Here is an 18,318-nt window from a genome sequence, read left to right on the forward strand (position 1 = left end):
ATATATATATATATATATATCATAAATGTAACAATAGTTAAAAAAAAATGAAATATCCTAGGGTTATGGGAGAGGTGATTGATATACAGCCTTGTACTCAAATTCTTTTCTTTCTTTCTTTATTTTTTTTCCTCTTTTTCTTTTTTTTTTTTCTTTTTTTCTAAGAGAGGCTGAATTAAGCTCATTGCTTTTTGGTAGAACGCAGTTGTTATCACAAAAAGACTAATAAAATAAAAATGCCCACATCATTTGAAGTACAATTTAATAACAGAATGGGAATGAGATCCCAAATTTTTGTTATGTAAACATTTGATTAATTCTCAACAGAGTTTTTAACTTTTATCCTTTGGTCCTAGACAAATCTAAGCTGAAAGTTAACATAATTCACCTCTCAACTATACCAACCAATATCTCAGGTGGCAGTCAAAAATCAGGAAATTCCCTTTTTACATATCTCATGCATAAAATAGAAAACATTGGAAAATCAATTTTCAGCAATTGCTAAAGCAAAATTCCTGAAAATTAGAGATCAAGGATGTACAATTCTGATTAACCCATTCTCAACAGACATCACCTTTACTCTTCCTCACCTGATTTTGGGCTTGCACCAGGCTGTGAATCTTCACCCAATTCCATATGCTCAACACCACTTTTTCTTTCCATACTTTCAGGATCTCCATTTTCTGCGGCAGTAGCTTCCTCGGAAACAATACTTGGTAATGTTTCTGCAGGCTGGACATCAGGTTCTGAATATGTTTCTGCAGGCTGGATATCAGGTTCTGAATGCCCCTTATGAGTGGACGGAGAATTTTCACTGCCACCGGAGTCGCTCCTCGAATTACTAGATGTCAGCCACATAAATTTCAAATTGTGGTCTTGCCAGCATTTACCATTAACAAATGCTCTCTCAGCTGAACGACGTGTGGTGAAAGTAATACAAGCTGAGCAAATTTTTGATGCCTCTGACTCACTAACAACCATATCTTCTAGCTCCACAGTAGAAAGATCACCATAAGATGAAAAGTGTTCCTTCAAAACAGCAACCTAGAAGACAAAATAAAGACATCAGCTTATTTTTCATTGACTACATTAATAAATAAAACAATGAAAAAGTAATATTAAAACACTTAATAATGAATGTGCAAATACAACACAACAAAGTCCTAGTCCCAATTTTTTTGGGTCGGCTTGGATCTTCGATAGATTAATTTGGGTCAACCACATGTAATATTTTCCTCCATTTTATTCTATGAAGGCATTCTCTCTGTTACATTATTACAAAGTATTTTATTTTAATAGTAAATGTAATAATTCAGACCCATAATAAATGGTGAAGGAAATTTTGAAGAAGAACAATAAATTTTTTGATAAATGAAGAAGGACAATAAAAAATAAATGCATGGTGAAATTATCTTAAAGACAGTACTTGTTTTTAATGGCATTTGGGTACGTGCCCTCTGTAGCCAAACTCTCCCCCCTTCTAGGATCAGCTTAGAGGTAATGAAGGTTTACCCACTGTGAGGCTACTATCATTGATTGAAAATAATAATTCAACAACCAAGCTCAAAATTTTAGGGTTAGCTATGAATCATCAATAGCTTAGTCAAAGTCTACCACATTTTATTTTCTTATTTAATGTCTTTTTTACTACTATTAATGTTATTTTTTGTCTTAATCTACGTTTATATGTACCCTCAGCTTGAATCAACTCACTCTTCACTAGTGCATTAATCGTTCCCCTTTGAATGCGACCAAACCATCTTTAGTGACTCATCATCATCTTTTCAATGATAGGTTACTCCTATCTTCAGGCGAATTTTCTAATTTTAAATTCTATCTTTCTTTGTATTTCCATTTATCCATTTTAATGTTCTCATTTTAACTCATTTTATGAAGACGTTACTTCTTAATAGCCCAACACTCACTACCATAGAGCATAGCTGGTCCTCTTAACAATCTTGTAAAAAAATTTCTCATCACCTAATAAGTATTCTTGATCACACAATATTCCTATGCACTTCTCCACTTCATCCATCTACTCTTATCCTATGATTAACATCCTCTTCAATTTTATGAATGATTGAATATGAATTATTGAATAGAGATATCGAAAGCTCTCATTCTTTGGTATCTCTTAAGTCTCGCGACTTTCATCTTTATTTCTACTTTTACTATCTACTTAATTGAAAGCCTTACCTTCTAAAGTGTCTCGCGAAATCTCTAACTTGACATTAACTCCACGTCTAGTTTCATCCACTGTTTTTTTTGTTTAGTCTACTAATACTATATCATTGCAAAACCCAAACACTAAGGGACTTCTCTCTCTCTTAAATTTGTTCTTATTTTACTAAGACTTTGATCTTTATCTTTAATACAGATAACACCATTCAAACCTCTTGTTGTCATTTCCCTGATAAATACTATATTCCAAGTACCTACATGAATCCTATCTCTTGGACAGACTTCTTTATCCACACCTTTCCATCAAAGTGCAGGAACTCTCATCCATTTTCACTACACCCGGGCACTGATATAGTGCATCGCTCATAGGAAACTCGCTAACTAACCCCTTGTCCACTTTTCACTTCATTCAAGGTCCAATGTATGGGACACCTGAATAGAGTGACTAAATTTTTAAGTGATATTCAACCTATCGAAGCCCTTCTGTTTTTCCAAGAAAGGGATTGACTATGCAAATTTCATATATGGCACTAAACACAAACATAGATAGTTTTTGAAAATAATAAGGGCAAATTACATTTTTCCACCTTAAACTTTCACTTCGATTACACTTATCCCCTTAAACTATTAAAACACATGATCGACCCCAAAGTTATAACTCCGTTTTAATGTCCCCCTTGCTGTTTATTTTGGTGTTAATTTGGACGGAAAATTTAAGCATGTGCAAAACATGTTACCCGTGGGCACACAATACCAGCTCAATCCACTTAAGAAATAAAATTTCCTAAACTGCCCTCAATTACAGGAACCAAACAGAGATTATTCTTTTCCTCGGTTTCCTTAGGACCAAACAAGGGTCCCAGATGGAGTACCAGAATTAACAACTTCACTTTCTTTCAAATTTTCATTCTCAATGTTTTTAGCAACCACAGAGGAAACCAATCAAATACAATCTAATAAAAATTCGATGGTTACAATGGGGGAGGTGCCAGTTGAGTTACAAGGCTCTAGGCAAATTCAATCTAACAAAAATTAAACTTAAATAAACTAGTTCTCCATACAATTACTTGCAATGCTTAATATTTTTCCATTTTCACAAGATCATATATTCGATCCTTGTCTGTACTAATGTGTACACTAACCAATCAGCTAAAAGATGAAAACAATATCCAATGCCCACACACTCCCACAATTAAGAAGAAACATACTCAAACTTATCCATTTTTCTACCCTTTTCCTGCTATCTTTTTATCTAACAAACAAAAATTAAATTTTAAAACAAAAGAGTCCCAAAGTGAATTGAACAAAATCACCTTCTAAAGCGCACACAGATTCCAACTCACAAACTTGGGCACAAACTTAGTCCTAAACCGTTCTAACTCATCCCCAACTTTTCTCATCCCTTCCTTAACTCGCCCCACAAACTCATCTACCTTCACATTGGCATCTTCCAAATCAAACCCCGTTTCCTTCTTCACCGACTCAGCAAGTTTCAAACACAACCACTCCAAGCCGCGCTGGACCAACCGAGTCAAATTCAGCCATGAAAACCCATCAGACCCATTTGGATTTGCGGAAGTTAGAACACGGGAAATGGGTCCCTGGTGGTTTTTATTGGGCCTGTGGTTCTTAGGAAGCTTGAAAAGAATGGGACTCAAGGAAGTGGGTTTGGTTTGTATGGGACTGTGAGGTTCGTTTTTGGAGTGTGGAATTTTATGGCTTGACGAGAGTATTTGTGAAAGAAAGCAGCAGTGTCTCTCTGAGTTGTGTTTGTTGAAGTTGTGGTTTCTTGAAGTGAAATGTACATTTCTGGGAGAGAAAAAGATGGGATTTTCTTCTTTTATTTTTTGCGATTTTTGTGTTTACTAAACCAGGGGCAGTTTATTCATTTTTATATTTGTGGTGGACTCTAGCTGGTTAACTGGGGCCACATCTCACATGTAATACATGTGCTTCACCTTTTTGTTAGACTTAACACCAAAACAAACAGCAACGGGGACATTGAAACAAAGTTACAACTTTGGGAGGTGAGGTGAGTGTATTCGGGATGAAAGTTTAAGGTGGAAAAGTGTGATTTTCCATAATAATAATAGTAACAATATATAGCCACTTAAGTACTTCTGAGAAAAGGCATCGTAAGAAGCATTAGATAACATGCTTGAGGAGTCAAAATTGCAGGCACTCTACTAGACTTGTCATGAGTTCTTTTCAATTCTTAGTCCAAAATGTGTTATACCAAAAAAAAAAAAGGATGAATAATTTTTTTTTTTGATAAGTAACGAAAATTTTAGTAAAAAACTAAAAACAGCCAACCTGAGTACATTGGGAATGTACTATGGGGGCACAAATCAATAACCAAGATTACAACGATCTAATAAAACAGGAAGGGAAGAACAAGAAAAATGACAAAAGACCACACTCCAATCGAGGAGCGTATGTAAAAAAAAAGACTTAATCTCTAACATAGAGCGTTCACATCCCTCAAAGCTTCTAGCATATACACACAAGTTTCCTTTTGGTAATGCCACACATTTGATTAATGCTTCTTCGTAAAGCTGTTCTAGTGTATATTTATATAATGGAGGCCAAACTACAATTTTGGTCCATGTACATTTGTCACAGTTTCAATTTTGTCCCTATACATTTAATCATATCAATTCCATCCTTCAACTTTCAAAATCAAGGTCCTTCAATTATTGATAATGTCAATTTTGTTCTTCAACTTTCAAAATCAAGTAAATTTCATTACTTAACTTTCAAAATCAAGTCAATTATATCTTTGGAAGTTGACTTCATTAGTAAATAAAATTAAGTTGATTTTGATGTTTGGGGATGAAAGCTACACAATTAATAATTGAAGGACAAAATTGACACAATTAAATATATAGGAACAAAGTTGAAATTACTTCTCTATTGTAGATGGACCAAAAGAATAGTTTGGCCTAGAATTGGAATATGCAGCTTTATATGTTATCTCAAGAGGCGGTCCTAAGGCCTTGTTTCATGCCTTAACCTTTTAAAACATTGATAGAATTGCATACGCTAGTAAGCAAAAACTTTATTCATAAAGCAACGTGCAAGAATGCACTCAAACTGCGCCAGAAAAAGTTCCCTTCCTCTATATGAAAACTAATTCTACCACCTACCCATTCCCTTGAAAATTGGTAACAGCCCTTTTTGCCTTTACTAAATAAATCTTATTTATCGCATGGAGAGGGAGAGAGAGAGAGACTTACACTTGCAAGTCCAGCTGGTAAAGGCGGCATAATTCTAAATCCAGTAGGACGGTTATCCAATTTGTATCTATTCATCAGAAAAGGAGCCCCTACTGGTGCTAATGGACGATTTGGCTGCTTCAAGTTCGTAGATTCCTGCAGTGATGTGGGTGTACTTGCTTTAGGACTATCTAACAAAACATTATCCACCAATTTTATCTTATCTCCCACCATCTCAGTATGAGGTGATACCACGGCAGAACCAGGATCATAGGAGGACCTTGGAGTAGCAGCTTTAGCAATATCAGCCACTATTTCCACTTTAGGTCTCTTAGCAACTTGTTCGGCAACTACCTCACCCTTAGTGGCCTGCAAAAGGGATCAAAATTTGAGAATATCTGATGGAAAAAATTGACATTTAGAAGAGCACACAGATAATAATTTTACAACCTCATGTTGATTATAAGAGGTAAAAGGAAGACAAAGACACTTATTAATCTGATCTAATATATATCTACTTATTAATGTGATCCAATATATATCTATCTCAATCTCAACTATTCTAAGATCAACACAAAATGCTATAACACATGCAAACAATTTGAAGACTGAGCAGTAACAGTACCAAAAGGTTTACTGTAACTCCCTCCCCCACCCCAACCCCCCCCCCCTTTTCTCCCAATTTTTTTTTTTGGGGGTAATATGCATGTTTCATTTTATAGTCAAGACCATAGTTGTCAGTATCGTACGATACGCAACACATATCGTGTACAAAAAGTTTCGTATCATAAGGGCGTATCGTAAGTGCTCATGAACCGTCCAATACATAGGTGAGTATCGTATGAATCGTATCGTATCAGTGAATCGTACGTATCATACGATACATAGACATGTGGGTTTAAAATGGGTTTTTTTGTTAAAATTTGTGATTTTATTTTATTTAAACAAGTTGTTAGACTTTGTTAACACAAAATTATTGGGAAACTTAATTGAGTCTAATGAAATAGCAAGTCCATGAGTTTTTTTCCTCCCTTCTCTTTCTCCTACAAAATTTAGACTATACTCGTAACACTCACTTTCATATGTGCAAATTTATTTTCTATGCTATTAATAATGTATTAAATGAAAATATAATTATTTTTATCTTGTTATTATTATTTTGAGTCTAAAAAGCTAGAATGCCAAGAAAAGATATAAAGCAAAAATTATTAGAATAAAAAAACCAAAAAAAAAAAAAAAGTAAATGTTGATAATAATAAAGAAAATGTCTATGAAAAAATATTTTTGCAAGATACTGAACATGATAATAATATTGACTTAGATGAAGTTGATTAGCCAAGATGATGAAAAGATATTATTATTTTGGTTCATATATCATGTATTACTTCTAAGTTTAATCAATTTGAATGTGCATGTTATAAACATAAGTTAATTTGATTTATTTAGTTAGCTTTGTTAAATTTTATTACATAAGTAATGATTAAATTGATCATTAGTTGAATATATTTTGAATTTATAATGAATATACCTTTTATATATGTATATCTATAATTATTTTATGTATATCTATAATTATTTTATAATTTTATTAGGTGTTTGTGTATCTTACGATACACGATTCGATACGATACACGATGCAAAAAAAAATAAAAAAATCAATTTACGATACGATTCACGATTTAACAACTATGGTTAAGACAGTACTTGATACCAAGTAACAATACTTATATTGCCATATATAGGCTCATGAAAGCCAAGAGGTTTGGGGTACCACATTGAACATGTAACATCAAGAAAATCTATAGCTAGAAATGAAAATTTGAAGGTAGCATTTCATCTTACATGTTTCTCAAGTTTTTGTAACTGGCGCCGGAAGTCGTTCCGCTTCTGGTCTAGCAATTCCTGTTTCTTGCGAAGTTCTTCTTTCAACTGCTCTAAAGAATCTAGCTTCTTTTGCAAGGGAGGTGGGGCTTTAGGAGCATCTGAGATGACAGGCTTAGGGTGATCAGAGACAGATACAGAAGCATCAGAAGCATGGAGAACACTACTCCTTGAAGCAGCAGGTTGATTAATATCTTTTCCTTTACTAACAATGGAAGGATGATATGAAGCTGAAGCAGCAGTCACACCGCGTGGTGTTACAGATACACTACTGCCACTGCTGACGCCATCATCTGGAATGCTATCTCGATTAGCCCACCACAGCTTAATAAAGCGGTTACCCATTACAGCATCAGGTGCCTTAAGAGCAGCTTCTGCCTCTTCCCTTTTAGAGAACTGGACAAAAGCTCGTTCCCCATTTGCTGGAATATAAATATCAATTACCTCTCCAAATTTTTGAAAATGAGAAAGAAGAGCCTCTCTTTTATTGTTTCTCTGGGGAATGCCATTGACAAATAGAGTACGCAGTGCCTTTTGAGAAGGTTTCCGAATGTTACGCATATTATCACTTGGTGTCTTGGGAGATGAATCCATAGCTTTTGGGCCAACATCCTCTGCAATGATCCGCTTCCCTTGACGGGAAGTGCCTTGAACGCTCGCTAAGGCCCCTTTATCTTCCTTAGCTTCATTCTCAAGATAATCAGAGGAACTTATCATAGAATCAATTTTTCCCTTCACATCTAATCTATTTTTCGAACTACCGATTCTGCCCCAAACAGACAAACTGGTACCTTGTGAACCAACACCAGTTCCAGTGCTTCTAACAAGGCACTCATTATCAGCACTGTCACATAACCTGCCAAGATGCCGATCAGAGGGATCATCATTCAAGGTGGAGTCAGTTTCATGAATCTTAGGTGATTGTAGTGAAAGCAGGGCACTTGATGTTTCAGGACAATTGTTATTCCACAAGGGTTGATCAGGATCATACAGATCAGCTCCATTTACACAACCAGAACCAGGAAATGCACCATTCAAGCCCAAACCATCATCGGCCATTCCAGGCTTGCTACTTTTTCCATGCAATCCTTTGCTGTTCATCAAAGCAGTTGAAGAAGCACTAACTGATGGTAAAGGCCCAGTTCCAGCAGGTGCTCCCAATAGGTGCACACTTGGAAGTGAAACAGGAAGATTAAACTGTGAAAGACTCTGCAAATTGCAACAACTAATTACTTAAGACAACTTAAATATACACATAAAGGACATCAGTCTAAAATATAAGGTATAAACATGAAGAAGAAAAAAAACAGCACAGCAATTTGATGCACAAGTCAATATATGCACTAAAAAGTTGAGCTACTGCAAATAGATGACTCAAAAACATAAAATAATCCTAATCATAAAATATTGACACTTCTGAACCACTTCACTTATGGCTTGGATAATCCTGCAAATAGCCAGTAAGTTGGAATCACATAGTTGGAAAGACCTCTGTTGCTTTAGTTCATCTGACAGCTTTCCAAATAACAAAAGTGATCCATAGAAGAGATAACTTAATGATCTACAACGAGTGCCGCCACCATTTAGGGCCTTCTCCAACAGGTTAGGTATCCAAACACAGTACCAAGGAATAATGAGATTACTGCAAACAGAGATTAAAGAGGGGTGCGTGTGTGTGTGCATCACCTCTGGCAAGTTTATTAGATACGGGATAAATAACAACCCAATATAAACTTAAACAGAAATTGCAAAAAATAAAAATAAAAATAAAAATCAGTACTTTTGACATCCGCCCGTTTTATAATAAGTTACAAGGTCCCTTGCCCATTATCTTTCCCTGGAAAGGTATTTGGAAGGTTAGGGCTCCTCAGCGTGTTTCTTTCTTTGTTTGGACCGCAGCTTGGGATAAGATTCTTACAGGCAACAATTTGCAGGGTAGAGGCTTTGATTTTGTTGACTAGTGCATTATGTGTCATTGTAATGGGGAGATGGTGGATCATATGCTACTTCATTGTGAAAAAGCTTATCGGTTGTGGAGCTTGGTTTTTAGATCTTTTGGAATTTCATGGCTCTTGCCAAGATCAATTGCAAATACTCTTTTTGGTTGATGGAATTGGTTTGGAAAGCACTCTTCTAGCATCTAGAATTTTGTTCTGTTGTGCTTAATGTGGTGTATTTGGAGGGAGCGAAATTGGCAGACTTTTAAGGACATGGAAATCCGATGACTAATTGCTTGCTTCTTTTAGTGGTTCTCTTTTTGATTGGTCCAAGGTTTGGGAACTCACCTCTAGTGATTCTCTCCCTTTGTTCCTTAGTTCTCTCCTTTGTAATTAGTTTTTTCTTTGTCTTTTCGTTTCTTTTTTGTAATCTTTGGTCTGCCTTATCCTCTTTTTGCATGAGTTAGTGTTTTGAATATACATCTTTCTTACTTATAAAAATAAAAAAAATAAAAATAAAGAAAAGGGAAATGACATTGCCCTATGATATCAGTGTAACAGATTCAAATCCATTTAATCAACCAATTAGCAGGTCTTGCCGAGGATAACTCAAAATTATAAATAATAAATAAACAAATAAACACAATTATAATATTTATAATCCTATATGTTATGCTAATTTGTGTCTAACAGAGAGAATATTTTTGGACCCAGTAAGTGCTTGGTCCTGAGTTCTAATAATGATGAAATGCCAAATGGAGTGTAATCCCTATTATGTAAACCATTGTGCATTGCCAAATTAGCCATTGATGTCTTATATCTTGTAGGACCAGACATACATACCTGTACATCTTCAATGACAATCCGATTGACACCATGCTCCATGGGCACATGTCCCCTCTTAGACAAAATCCACGCTCCTCAAAATCTCTACAGCGTTGGCGAGNTTTATCGTTGTGGAGCTTGGTTTTTAGATCTTTTGGAATTTCATGGCTCTTGCCAAGATCAATTGCAAATACTCTTTTTGGTTGATGGAATTGGTTTGGAAAGCACTCTTCTAGCATCTAGAATTTTGTTCTGTTGTGCTTAATGTGGTGTATTTGGAGGGAGCGAAATTGGCAGACTTTTAAGGACATGGAAATCCGATGACTAATTGCTTGCTTCTTTTAGTGGTTCTCTTTTTGATTGGTCCAAGGTTTGGGAACTCACCTCTAGTGATTCTCTCCCTTTGTTCCTTAGTTCTCTCCTTTGTAATTAGTTTTTTCTTTGTCTTTTCGTTTCTTTTTTTGTAATCTTTGGTCTGCCTTATCCTCTTTTTGCATGAGTTAGTGTTTTGAATATACATCTTTCTTACTTATAAAAATAAAAAAAATAAAAAATAAAGAAAAGGGAAATGACATTGCCCTATGATATCAGTGTAACAGATTCAAATCCATTTAATCAACCAATTAGCAGGTCTTGCCGAGGATAACTCAAAATTATAAATAATAAATAAACAAATAAACACAATTATAATATTTATAATCCTATATGTTATGCTAATTTGTGTCTAACAGAGAGAATATTTTTGGACCCAGTAAGTGCTTGGTCCTGAGTTCTAATAATGATGAAATGCCAAATGGAGTGTAATCCCTATTATGTAAACCATTGTGCATTGCCAAATTAGCCATTGATGTCTTATATCTTGTAGGACCAGACATACATACCTGTACATCTTCAATGACAATCCGATTGACACCATGCTCCATGGGCACATGTCCCCTCTTAGACAAAATCCACGCTCCTCAAAATCTCTACAGCGTTGGCGAGGAATGCCCATATTCATTGAAGAATTGATGGGTGGTCTGAGAGTTCCCTGCAACCCAATGGAATGGATTGTATCCAAGCCACCAGTTGGTAGTCCTGGAATTAATCCAAATGCACTCCAAGATGCACTCTGTGCATTTGAAACATTTGGCAACCCTCTTCCATTGTATAGGCTAGGAGGAATCGACCCCTGCTGAACCATTTGAGAAGCAATATCAACTGAGCTGAACCTTGAATCACGTTGGTTCCAAGATCCAGAATCCCTGCCTCTTCCTCTACCAGGATCAGTGTCTCCAGAAAATGTTTGGTTTGCCCGAATTCTTTGATTCAAATCCAAAGGTGATCGAGTGAGTGGCATTAGACCAGGGCGTCTTCTTTCAAACTTTGTATACAAGGCTTTCTCACTTGCTTGAGATTCAAAATCCCTGAAAGCATGCCCATTTTCATAAGGTTTGTTACGTCTTCTGAACGGCCTTGTTATTACATGCTCTGGAGCATCTCTTTCTAAAGATTGAGAACGTGTCTCCCGCCTACGATGCTTATGGTTACGATCATCATCGTCGTCGTCACTGACTTCCTTCTCCTCAGGATCACTAACACAATCAGAAGGAGAAAGACCCAGTGGTTTTGGAGATGAAACTTTGAGCTCCATTTGATCCTCCTAAGATATCAAGAATACTCCTTATTGCATCCAAAGCTCCAAACTCACTAATGCAGCAATCAAATGACTTCAATCACCTGGTACAGTTCAAGAAATTAAAGGAGAACCTAAAAACATGAAAAAAAATAAAAATAAAAAATAAATGCGCTAGGCAACAACAAATTGACCTTATGGAAAAAATCAAATTAAAAGTGATCATAAGCCTATTTGTTGTGATCTGCTTGTGTTATAGCAATAGGATATATTACCATTTAGAGCAAACTAAAAAGGATTGACATAGATAATGACAAGGATCAAAGCAGAAAATCATTACATCCAGTAGAATATAAAGTACAAACCATACAAAAACAATATCAAAAGATCATGTAAATTTAAATCATACCTGAGAAAAGAAAAATCAAAGTTAATGATGACACAAAAATAACATGATGTTCCTGGTGGCCAAACACTACATTATAAATATATAAATTGCTAAGAGTGAACTTAAATAATCCACCAAACAAGCAGACGCCATTGCCATCCACATGTTTGCCCCCTAAGTTGTACGTTTAAGTTTAAATACACAACTAGAGCCTTTTTGTTGGTATTTTTCTAGAGTACACAAGAAATAATACTGACGAAAACATGACAGTTATTCCTTCTCTTCTGTTTCCTAACCTTAAGCATATCTAAAAGCCCAATAAGGTCATCAACACCAGTAGCATACAGCAAGGTCTGTAGACACCTAATTTCAGCATGATCTTTCCATATGAAGGCCAATCTAAATTTACAGAATATCTTTTATTGTACTTAGATTTGGAAATTTTGGTTGACAGATACATGACTAGACTGACAAACTTCAAATGTAAGGATTAGTTTCTTCTTCTTTCATTAGTTAGCTACAGCCACAGGTCCCACATCAAATGGGTTTTGAACCAACAACCATCCCCCCCCCCCCCCCCCCCCTCTCCTCCCCATATTGTTATTGAAGTAAAGCTCGTTGGCTTAAAATATGTGGCTTGTGTGAGGTGGCAAATATAGCAGGTTGGTTTCCTGCTAGCTGTTACAGCTTAAATAGTTCAACATGCATGCAGTGAAGCTTCTATAAAGAAAAGCCATGGTAACAGACCTAGTTTTTGGGTGACCAAGCATCACATTTACCATGTTATGTGGAATTCATCATTTGGATTTACTTCTTGGTCAAAGGCAGCATGTGATAATTAGCTTTTCTGCGGAGTTCTAATGGGATCCGGCAGATTAGTTTTGGGTAAGCTTGGTGTATTGTTGGAGCTATTGGCTGGGAAAATTTAATTCAAACATATAGAATATGGTTCCTGGCTGTTTGATGTGGATTGTGTGGATGGAAAGAAACCGGCATTCTTTTGAGGATATTGAGAAATCCTTGGTTCAATTACAAGCTCTATGCCAAAAGACTTTATTTGATTGGTCTAGGTGTTGGGGCTTCTCGGATTGTTCTACTATCTTGGAGTTTATTTCATCTCTTAGTATTGCACTTTAAGTTTTTCCTTGTTGTTTGATGCTGATTGTTTGTTTGTTGCATTTCCTTGTGTTCACCATCATGAACACCTTGTATTTGCTTTCTTCAGTTTTATAGTTTGTTCAATAATACTCTTATTATCTATCAAAAAAAAGATAATTAGCTTTTTCCCTCTATTGTCGATGTAGATCGGAATTTTTTCCTTACTGGAAGTGTATGGCTCTTATCATTGATAATATAAACTTGTGACAACCCTAGGAGGAGAGATTATAGTACGGTGGAGTGCTGATGAGTGTGCTGGTGTAGTGGGGAGGGGGTGGATCACCTTTTGATTCATTGCACAGAGGCTTATCCTTTGTGGTGTCTTGTTTTAAAAACTTTTGGTATTTCTAGGGTTTTACCAAAGAGGGTGAGAGATCTTTTATTTGGTTGGATGAATTGGATGGGAAAACACTCGTCAGATATTTAAAATTTGGTGCTGCTAGGTTTGATGTGGATTACTAGGTGAGAGCAGAATAAGAGAGCGTTTGAGGATAAGAAAAGAACAAGGGACCAGCTTCTAGTTTATTTTGTTGGTAATATGTTGATTGGTGTTGTGCATTTGGTCTCATGAATAGAGATTCCATTCCAATGTTTATTGAATCTCTATCTTTTTGTTTTTTCTCTTTTTTTTTTTTTTTTAAGTAAATCTCTATCTTTTTGTACATAACCTTTTTATATTTTTTGTAAATCTTTAGGCTATTTCATGTCTTTTTTTTTCTTCTTTTTTTTGATAGGTAATAACAGACTTTATTGAAAATAAAAGTACAATGAAGTAGTTTCTTGATAATGAAGTAGTTTCGATAACAGACTTTTTTGCATGAAGTAGTTTCTTTTCAATAAAGTTTTATTACCTATTAAAAAAAAAAATCATTGATAATTTTATTTTTGATAATTTGATAGTTGCAAAGTGGGGAGGGGGGATTTTTTTTTTTTTTTTGATAAATAACGTAAGAATATTATTAATAATAAAAAGATTGCCAAACCAAGTACATTGGGAATGTACTATGGAGGCACAAATCAGAAAACAAAAGAACAACGGTCAAGAAAAAAAGAGAAAGAAGAACAAGAAAAATGAGAAAAAACCACACTCCATTCAAAGAGAGTGTGTAAGAAAAAAGACTTAATCTCCAGCAAAGGTCGTTCACACCCCTCAAAGCTTCTAGCATTCCTTTCACGCCAAATGCACCAAATCAAGCAATGAGGCACTAATCTCCAAACATCAATGTGACGATGACGCGCAAACTTTCCTTGCCAAGCCTCAAACAACTCAATAACAGTGCGAGGCATAACCCATTGAATACCAAACAAACAGAAAACCAAGGACCACAACTCCCAAGCTATGGAGCAATGAAGAAGAAGATGATCCACCGACTCCCCACACCTCTTACACATATAACACCAGTCAAGCACTATCACTCTTCTTTTACGAAGGTTATCTGTTTTTAAGATCTTTCCTAGAAGAAGCAGACAGAAGAAAGAAAGCTACCCTTGGAGGAACCTTCGATTGCCAAATCATTCGCCATGGAAAGGAAACAAAAGTAGGAGGGTAGAAAGAGCTATAATAACCTCTAACCTCAAAACCTCTATTCCTTGCAGGTTTCCAACAAACCTTGTCTGGACCAAACCCTCGCACTGTCGAAGAATAGACCAACCCCATAAACCGGTCAAAACCTTCTTCTTCCCAATCTTGTGGTGGACGACGAAATTGCACATTCCAGTGAAACCTCCCAGCAGACCAACCCATAACTTCAGCCACTGAGGAATCCTTTGACCTACTAAGACAATAAAGCTCCGGAAAGGCCTCTTGGAAAGTACACTCTCCACACCACACATGCTTCCAAATTTCACTAACCCCCCAACCTGCAAAGGCCTACAAACCTTGGCCCAATTAACTAAATGTATTTTAGGTTCACCACCAATCCCATTCCATAGAAAATCTCTCTGCAATTTCTCCATACGCTTTGCCACCTTACCGGGTAAAGGAAAAAGGGAAAGAAAGTATGTAGGTAAAGAAGAGAGTGAGCTTTTAATGAGTGTCACCTTACCCCCTTTAGATAGATATATTCTCTTCCAACCTGCTAATCTCCTCTCCATTCTCTCTAAAATAGGATTCCAAACAGAAAGATCCTTAAATTTTGCGCCTAATGGAAGGCCCAAGTATTTCAAAGGCAAAGAAGACTGCCCACACCCCAATAGACCCACCAAATCCTCCAAATTGTGTACCTCACCAATAGGTACTAGTTCAGATTTCCCCAAATTAATATGAAGCCCTGACACCTCCTCAAATCTAGCAAGAATCGCTCTCAAATTAGCAATCTGAGAAGGTTCAGCATCACAAAAAATCAGAGTGTCATCTGCAAATAAAAGGTGAGACACCGTCACTGATGGACCAGTCGTACTACCCACAGAAAAGCCTGATAATTGCCCAACGGAGGCAGCCACATCCAACATACGACTTAATACCTCCATCACAATATCAAACAACAAAGGAGATAAAGGATCCCCTTGCCGAAGCCCCCTAGAACTTCCAAAGAAATCTGATGGGCTACCATTGATCAGGACGGAGAACTTTACAGTTGAAATACAAAACCTTATCCATTTTCTCCATTTCTCTGAGAAACCACAACGCTGAAGCAAATACAATAAAAAATCCCAACTCACATGATCATACACCTTAGACATTTATGTTGGAAACACTAAGAGGTGTCAGTTGAGTTACAAGATTCTTGGTGACAATATATTGATTAGCTAAGTAATACATAAGTATAAGGTTGGTGTTGAAACCCCAAGATCTTCAAGAATAGAATTTAAAATGCACTCCCTTCTTGTTTAATGTGGGGCTTTTGAAGAGAGAGAAAGAAGACATTTGAAGGTCAGGATTTATTTATTGAGAGACTCAAGTCTCAATTAGTTAGGTCCTTAATTTACTAGCTATCTTTAAATGAGAGTAGACCTCCAACAATTTAAGATTTCATTGATTTATTACATTGTAATATGATCTAAAGGGTCTACATGCTATACACCCAATATACTCCAATATACATCCAATATACTCTAAAGGGTCTACATGCTACACTATCAATTCATGGGGTTTTCAGAGCGTCTCATGGACAGGAAGTGGACTGGTCTGACCAAATATATATATATATATATATATCAATCCATTCCTCTATTTTTAGATTCACTTTTTTCTTGTACATAAGTTGTTTTGTTTTCCTTGTTGCTTGTACATATTTCCTTCATCTCTTTGATGGAGTAGCTTCTTTTTAATACAAATTTTTCTTACCCATCAAATATATATATATATATATAGAAACACTAAGTGTTGCAACCCATGTATACGAGAAGTATACAAGAGAATGACATGAAAACTAACTTCTAAAATCTAAAAAAACCGAGCTGAAGAAAGAGAATGACATGCCAGCATGGACATCAGCTTAAAAAGCGACCTAAGAGACATCTTTTTTTTGGCTGAGAGAGAGAGAGAGAGAAAGATCATGACTTGGTGCCTTAGAAGCTCAACACCTCAAACATCCTCTTGATAGGGAAGTACACAAAGTAAGAGCCAATGAAATAAGAAGGAAAAACAAGTATGCAAATAATATTGTCCAAAATTCATGTTATTCAATAACTCTAGCTAGTTTGTAGTATAGAATTAAATATTTTCCCAAGTCTATCCATATAAAGCCTTAAAAATGAGAACTTCACTTCAACAGATGCAACTCCTTCCATTCGAAACAACAAGCATTACTCTCTCTCTCCATAAACACCACACTAAACAGAATAGCCTACCATTTGTCGCCATTTGTTCTTTTGCCAAAGTGTCCTTTCCACCATGATTATAAAATTCCTCGTAGTGCTAGGCATTACCAAATTGCACCAACCACACAAAAGACTAAGGACCATAACTCCAGAGTAATATCACAGCTGAGGAAAGGAAGTGTCACTGTCTCCCCAGTCCCCATTGTTCTTGCACATATAAAACACCAATCAATAACTACCATTCCTCCTTCCTAAGATAATTTGTTGTCAAAAATTTTCCCAAAGCATCAAGCCACAAGAAGAAAGCTATTCTTGGTGGTACGCAAACTTTCCACAAACTTTGCCGTGGAAATTGCTTGTATCCTACATTTCTCAATGCTTTATAGTAGCTCTTTACTTGAAAACCATGATTGTTCAAAAGGATCCATATCATTTTATCCTCCTCTCACCCTCAAGTTTTGACAGCCTATAAATAATCCACAAGGTGCTCCATAGATTCCAGCTCCAAGTAATGAATTTCTTGAGAAAATAATGGGTTCCAACATAGAATTCCATTTCTGTGTTCCAATAATCCACCACTCTGGCCTCTTAATTCCTGGAAATCGGGAATAGCTCAAGATACCTTCCTTAAGTATAGTCACACTATTCCATATATACCTTTCTAAAAAAAAAAAAAGAATCTTAGAACCACTTCCCACATCAAATCTAATAAATATCGAAAAGCTATTCTAACATCTTCTAAAGTTTCCAAAGACTTACTCCATAGGACCTTCCAACCACATTGGAACACCATCCCCTGAGAGATACCATACTTTGTGTCGATCATCTTCCTCCAAAAAGCATTCTCCTCCATCACATATAGCCACAACCTTTTCCCAAGCAGTGCTTGATTGAAAAACCAAAAAATCTTAACCTCCAAGCCTCCATCTTGAATAGATGTACAGATAGTATTCCATTTAACTATGTTGATATTTAAATTCCTCACCCATTCCACCCCAAAGAAAATCTCTTTAAAGTTTCTCCATTCTATTTACCACTCCTACAGGTATGGGGAACAGAGATAGAAAAATGTGTTGGACAACTAGATAACATACTTAGAGCATCTACATCCGGTTTCTATATCCCATCTTATTTTACCACCCCAAAAAGTAACTTTATCAATTATACCCTACTATTTTACTATACCTCCAGCATCCCAACTTTCATTTTCCTATTCTACTCATTAAAATAATATTTTTACACAATAAAATATATATTTTTTGTTTTTTGTTTTTTTTCCCAATTTTTCCCTCCACCTTCCCTCAACCTCCATCACCGGGCCTCCACTGCCCAGTCACCACCATTGCGCCTCCGCCA

General features: G+C 36.1%; 1 protein-coding gene across 1 annotated transcript; it reads right to left on the reverse strand.

The window, feature by feature from the left end:
- Window positions 1–260: 260 nt before the first annotated feature.
- Window positions 261–11,781, reverse strand: LOC112003316 (zinc finger CCCH domain-containing protein 41). Its single transcript, XM_065764740.1, has 5 exons — window positions 10,953–11,781; window positions 10,058–10,114; window positions 7,239–8,486; window positions 5,418–5,765; window positions 261–1,044 (listed from the first exon to the last, which is right to left on the reverse strand). Exons 1-5 carry the CDS (start codon window positions 11,670–11,672, stop codon window positions 577–579), a joined length of 2,841 nt encoding a protein of 946 aa, XP_065620812.1. The 5' UTR covers window positions 11,673–11,781; the 3' UTR covers window positions 261–576.
- Between the last annotated feature and the right edge of the window lie 6,537 nt (window positions 11,782–18,318).

Source organism: Quercus suber, unplaced genomic scaffold (assembly GCF_002906115.3).
Source record: "Quercus suber isolate HL8 unplaced genomic scaffold, Cork oak 2.0 scaffold_22, whole genome shotgun sequence".
Taxonomy (NCBI): domain Eukaryota; kingdom Viridiplantae; phylum Streptophyta; class Magnoliopsida; order Fagales; family Fagaceae; genus Quercus; species Quercus suber.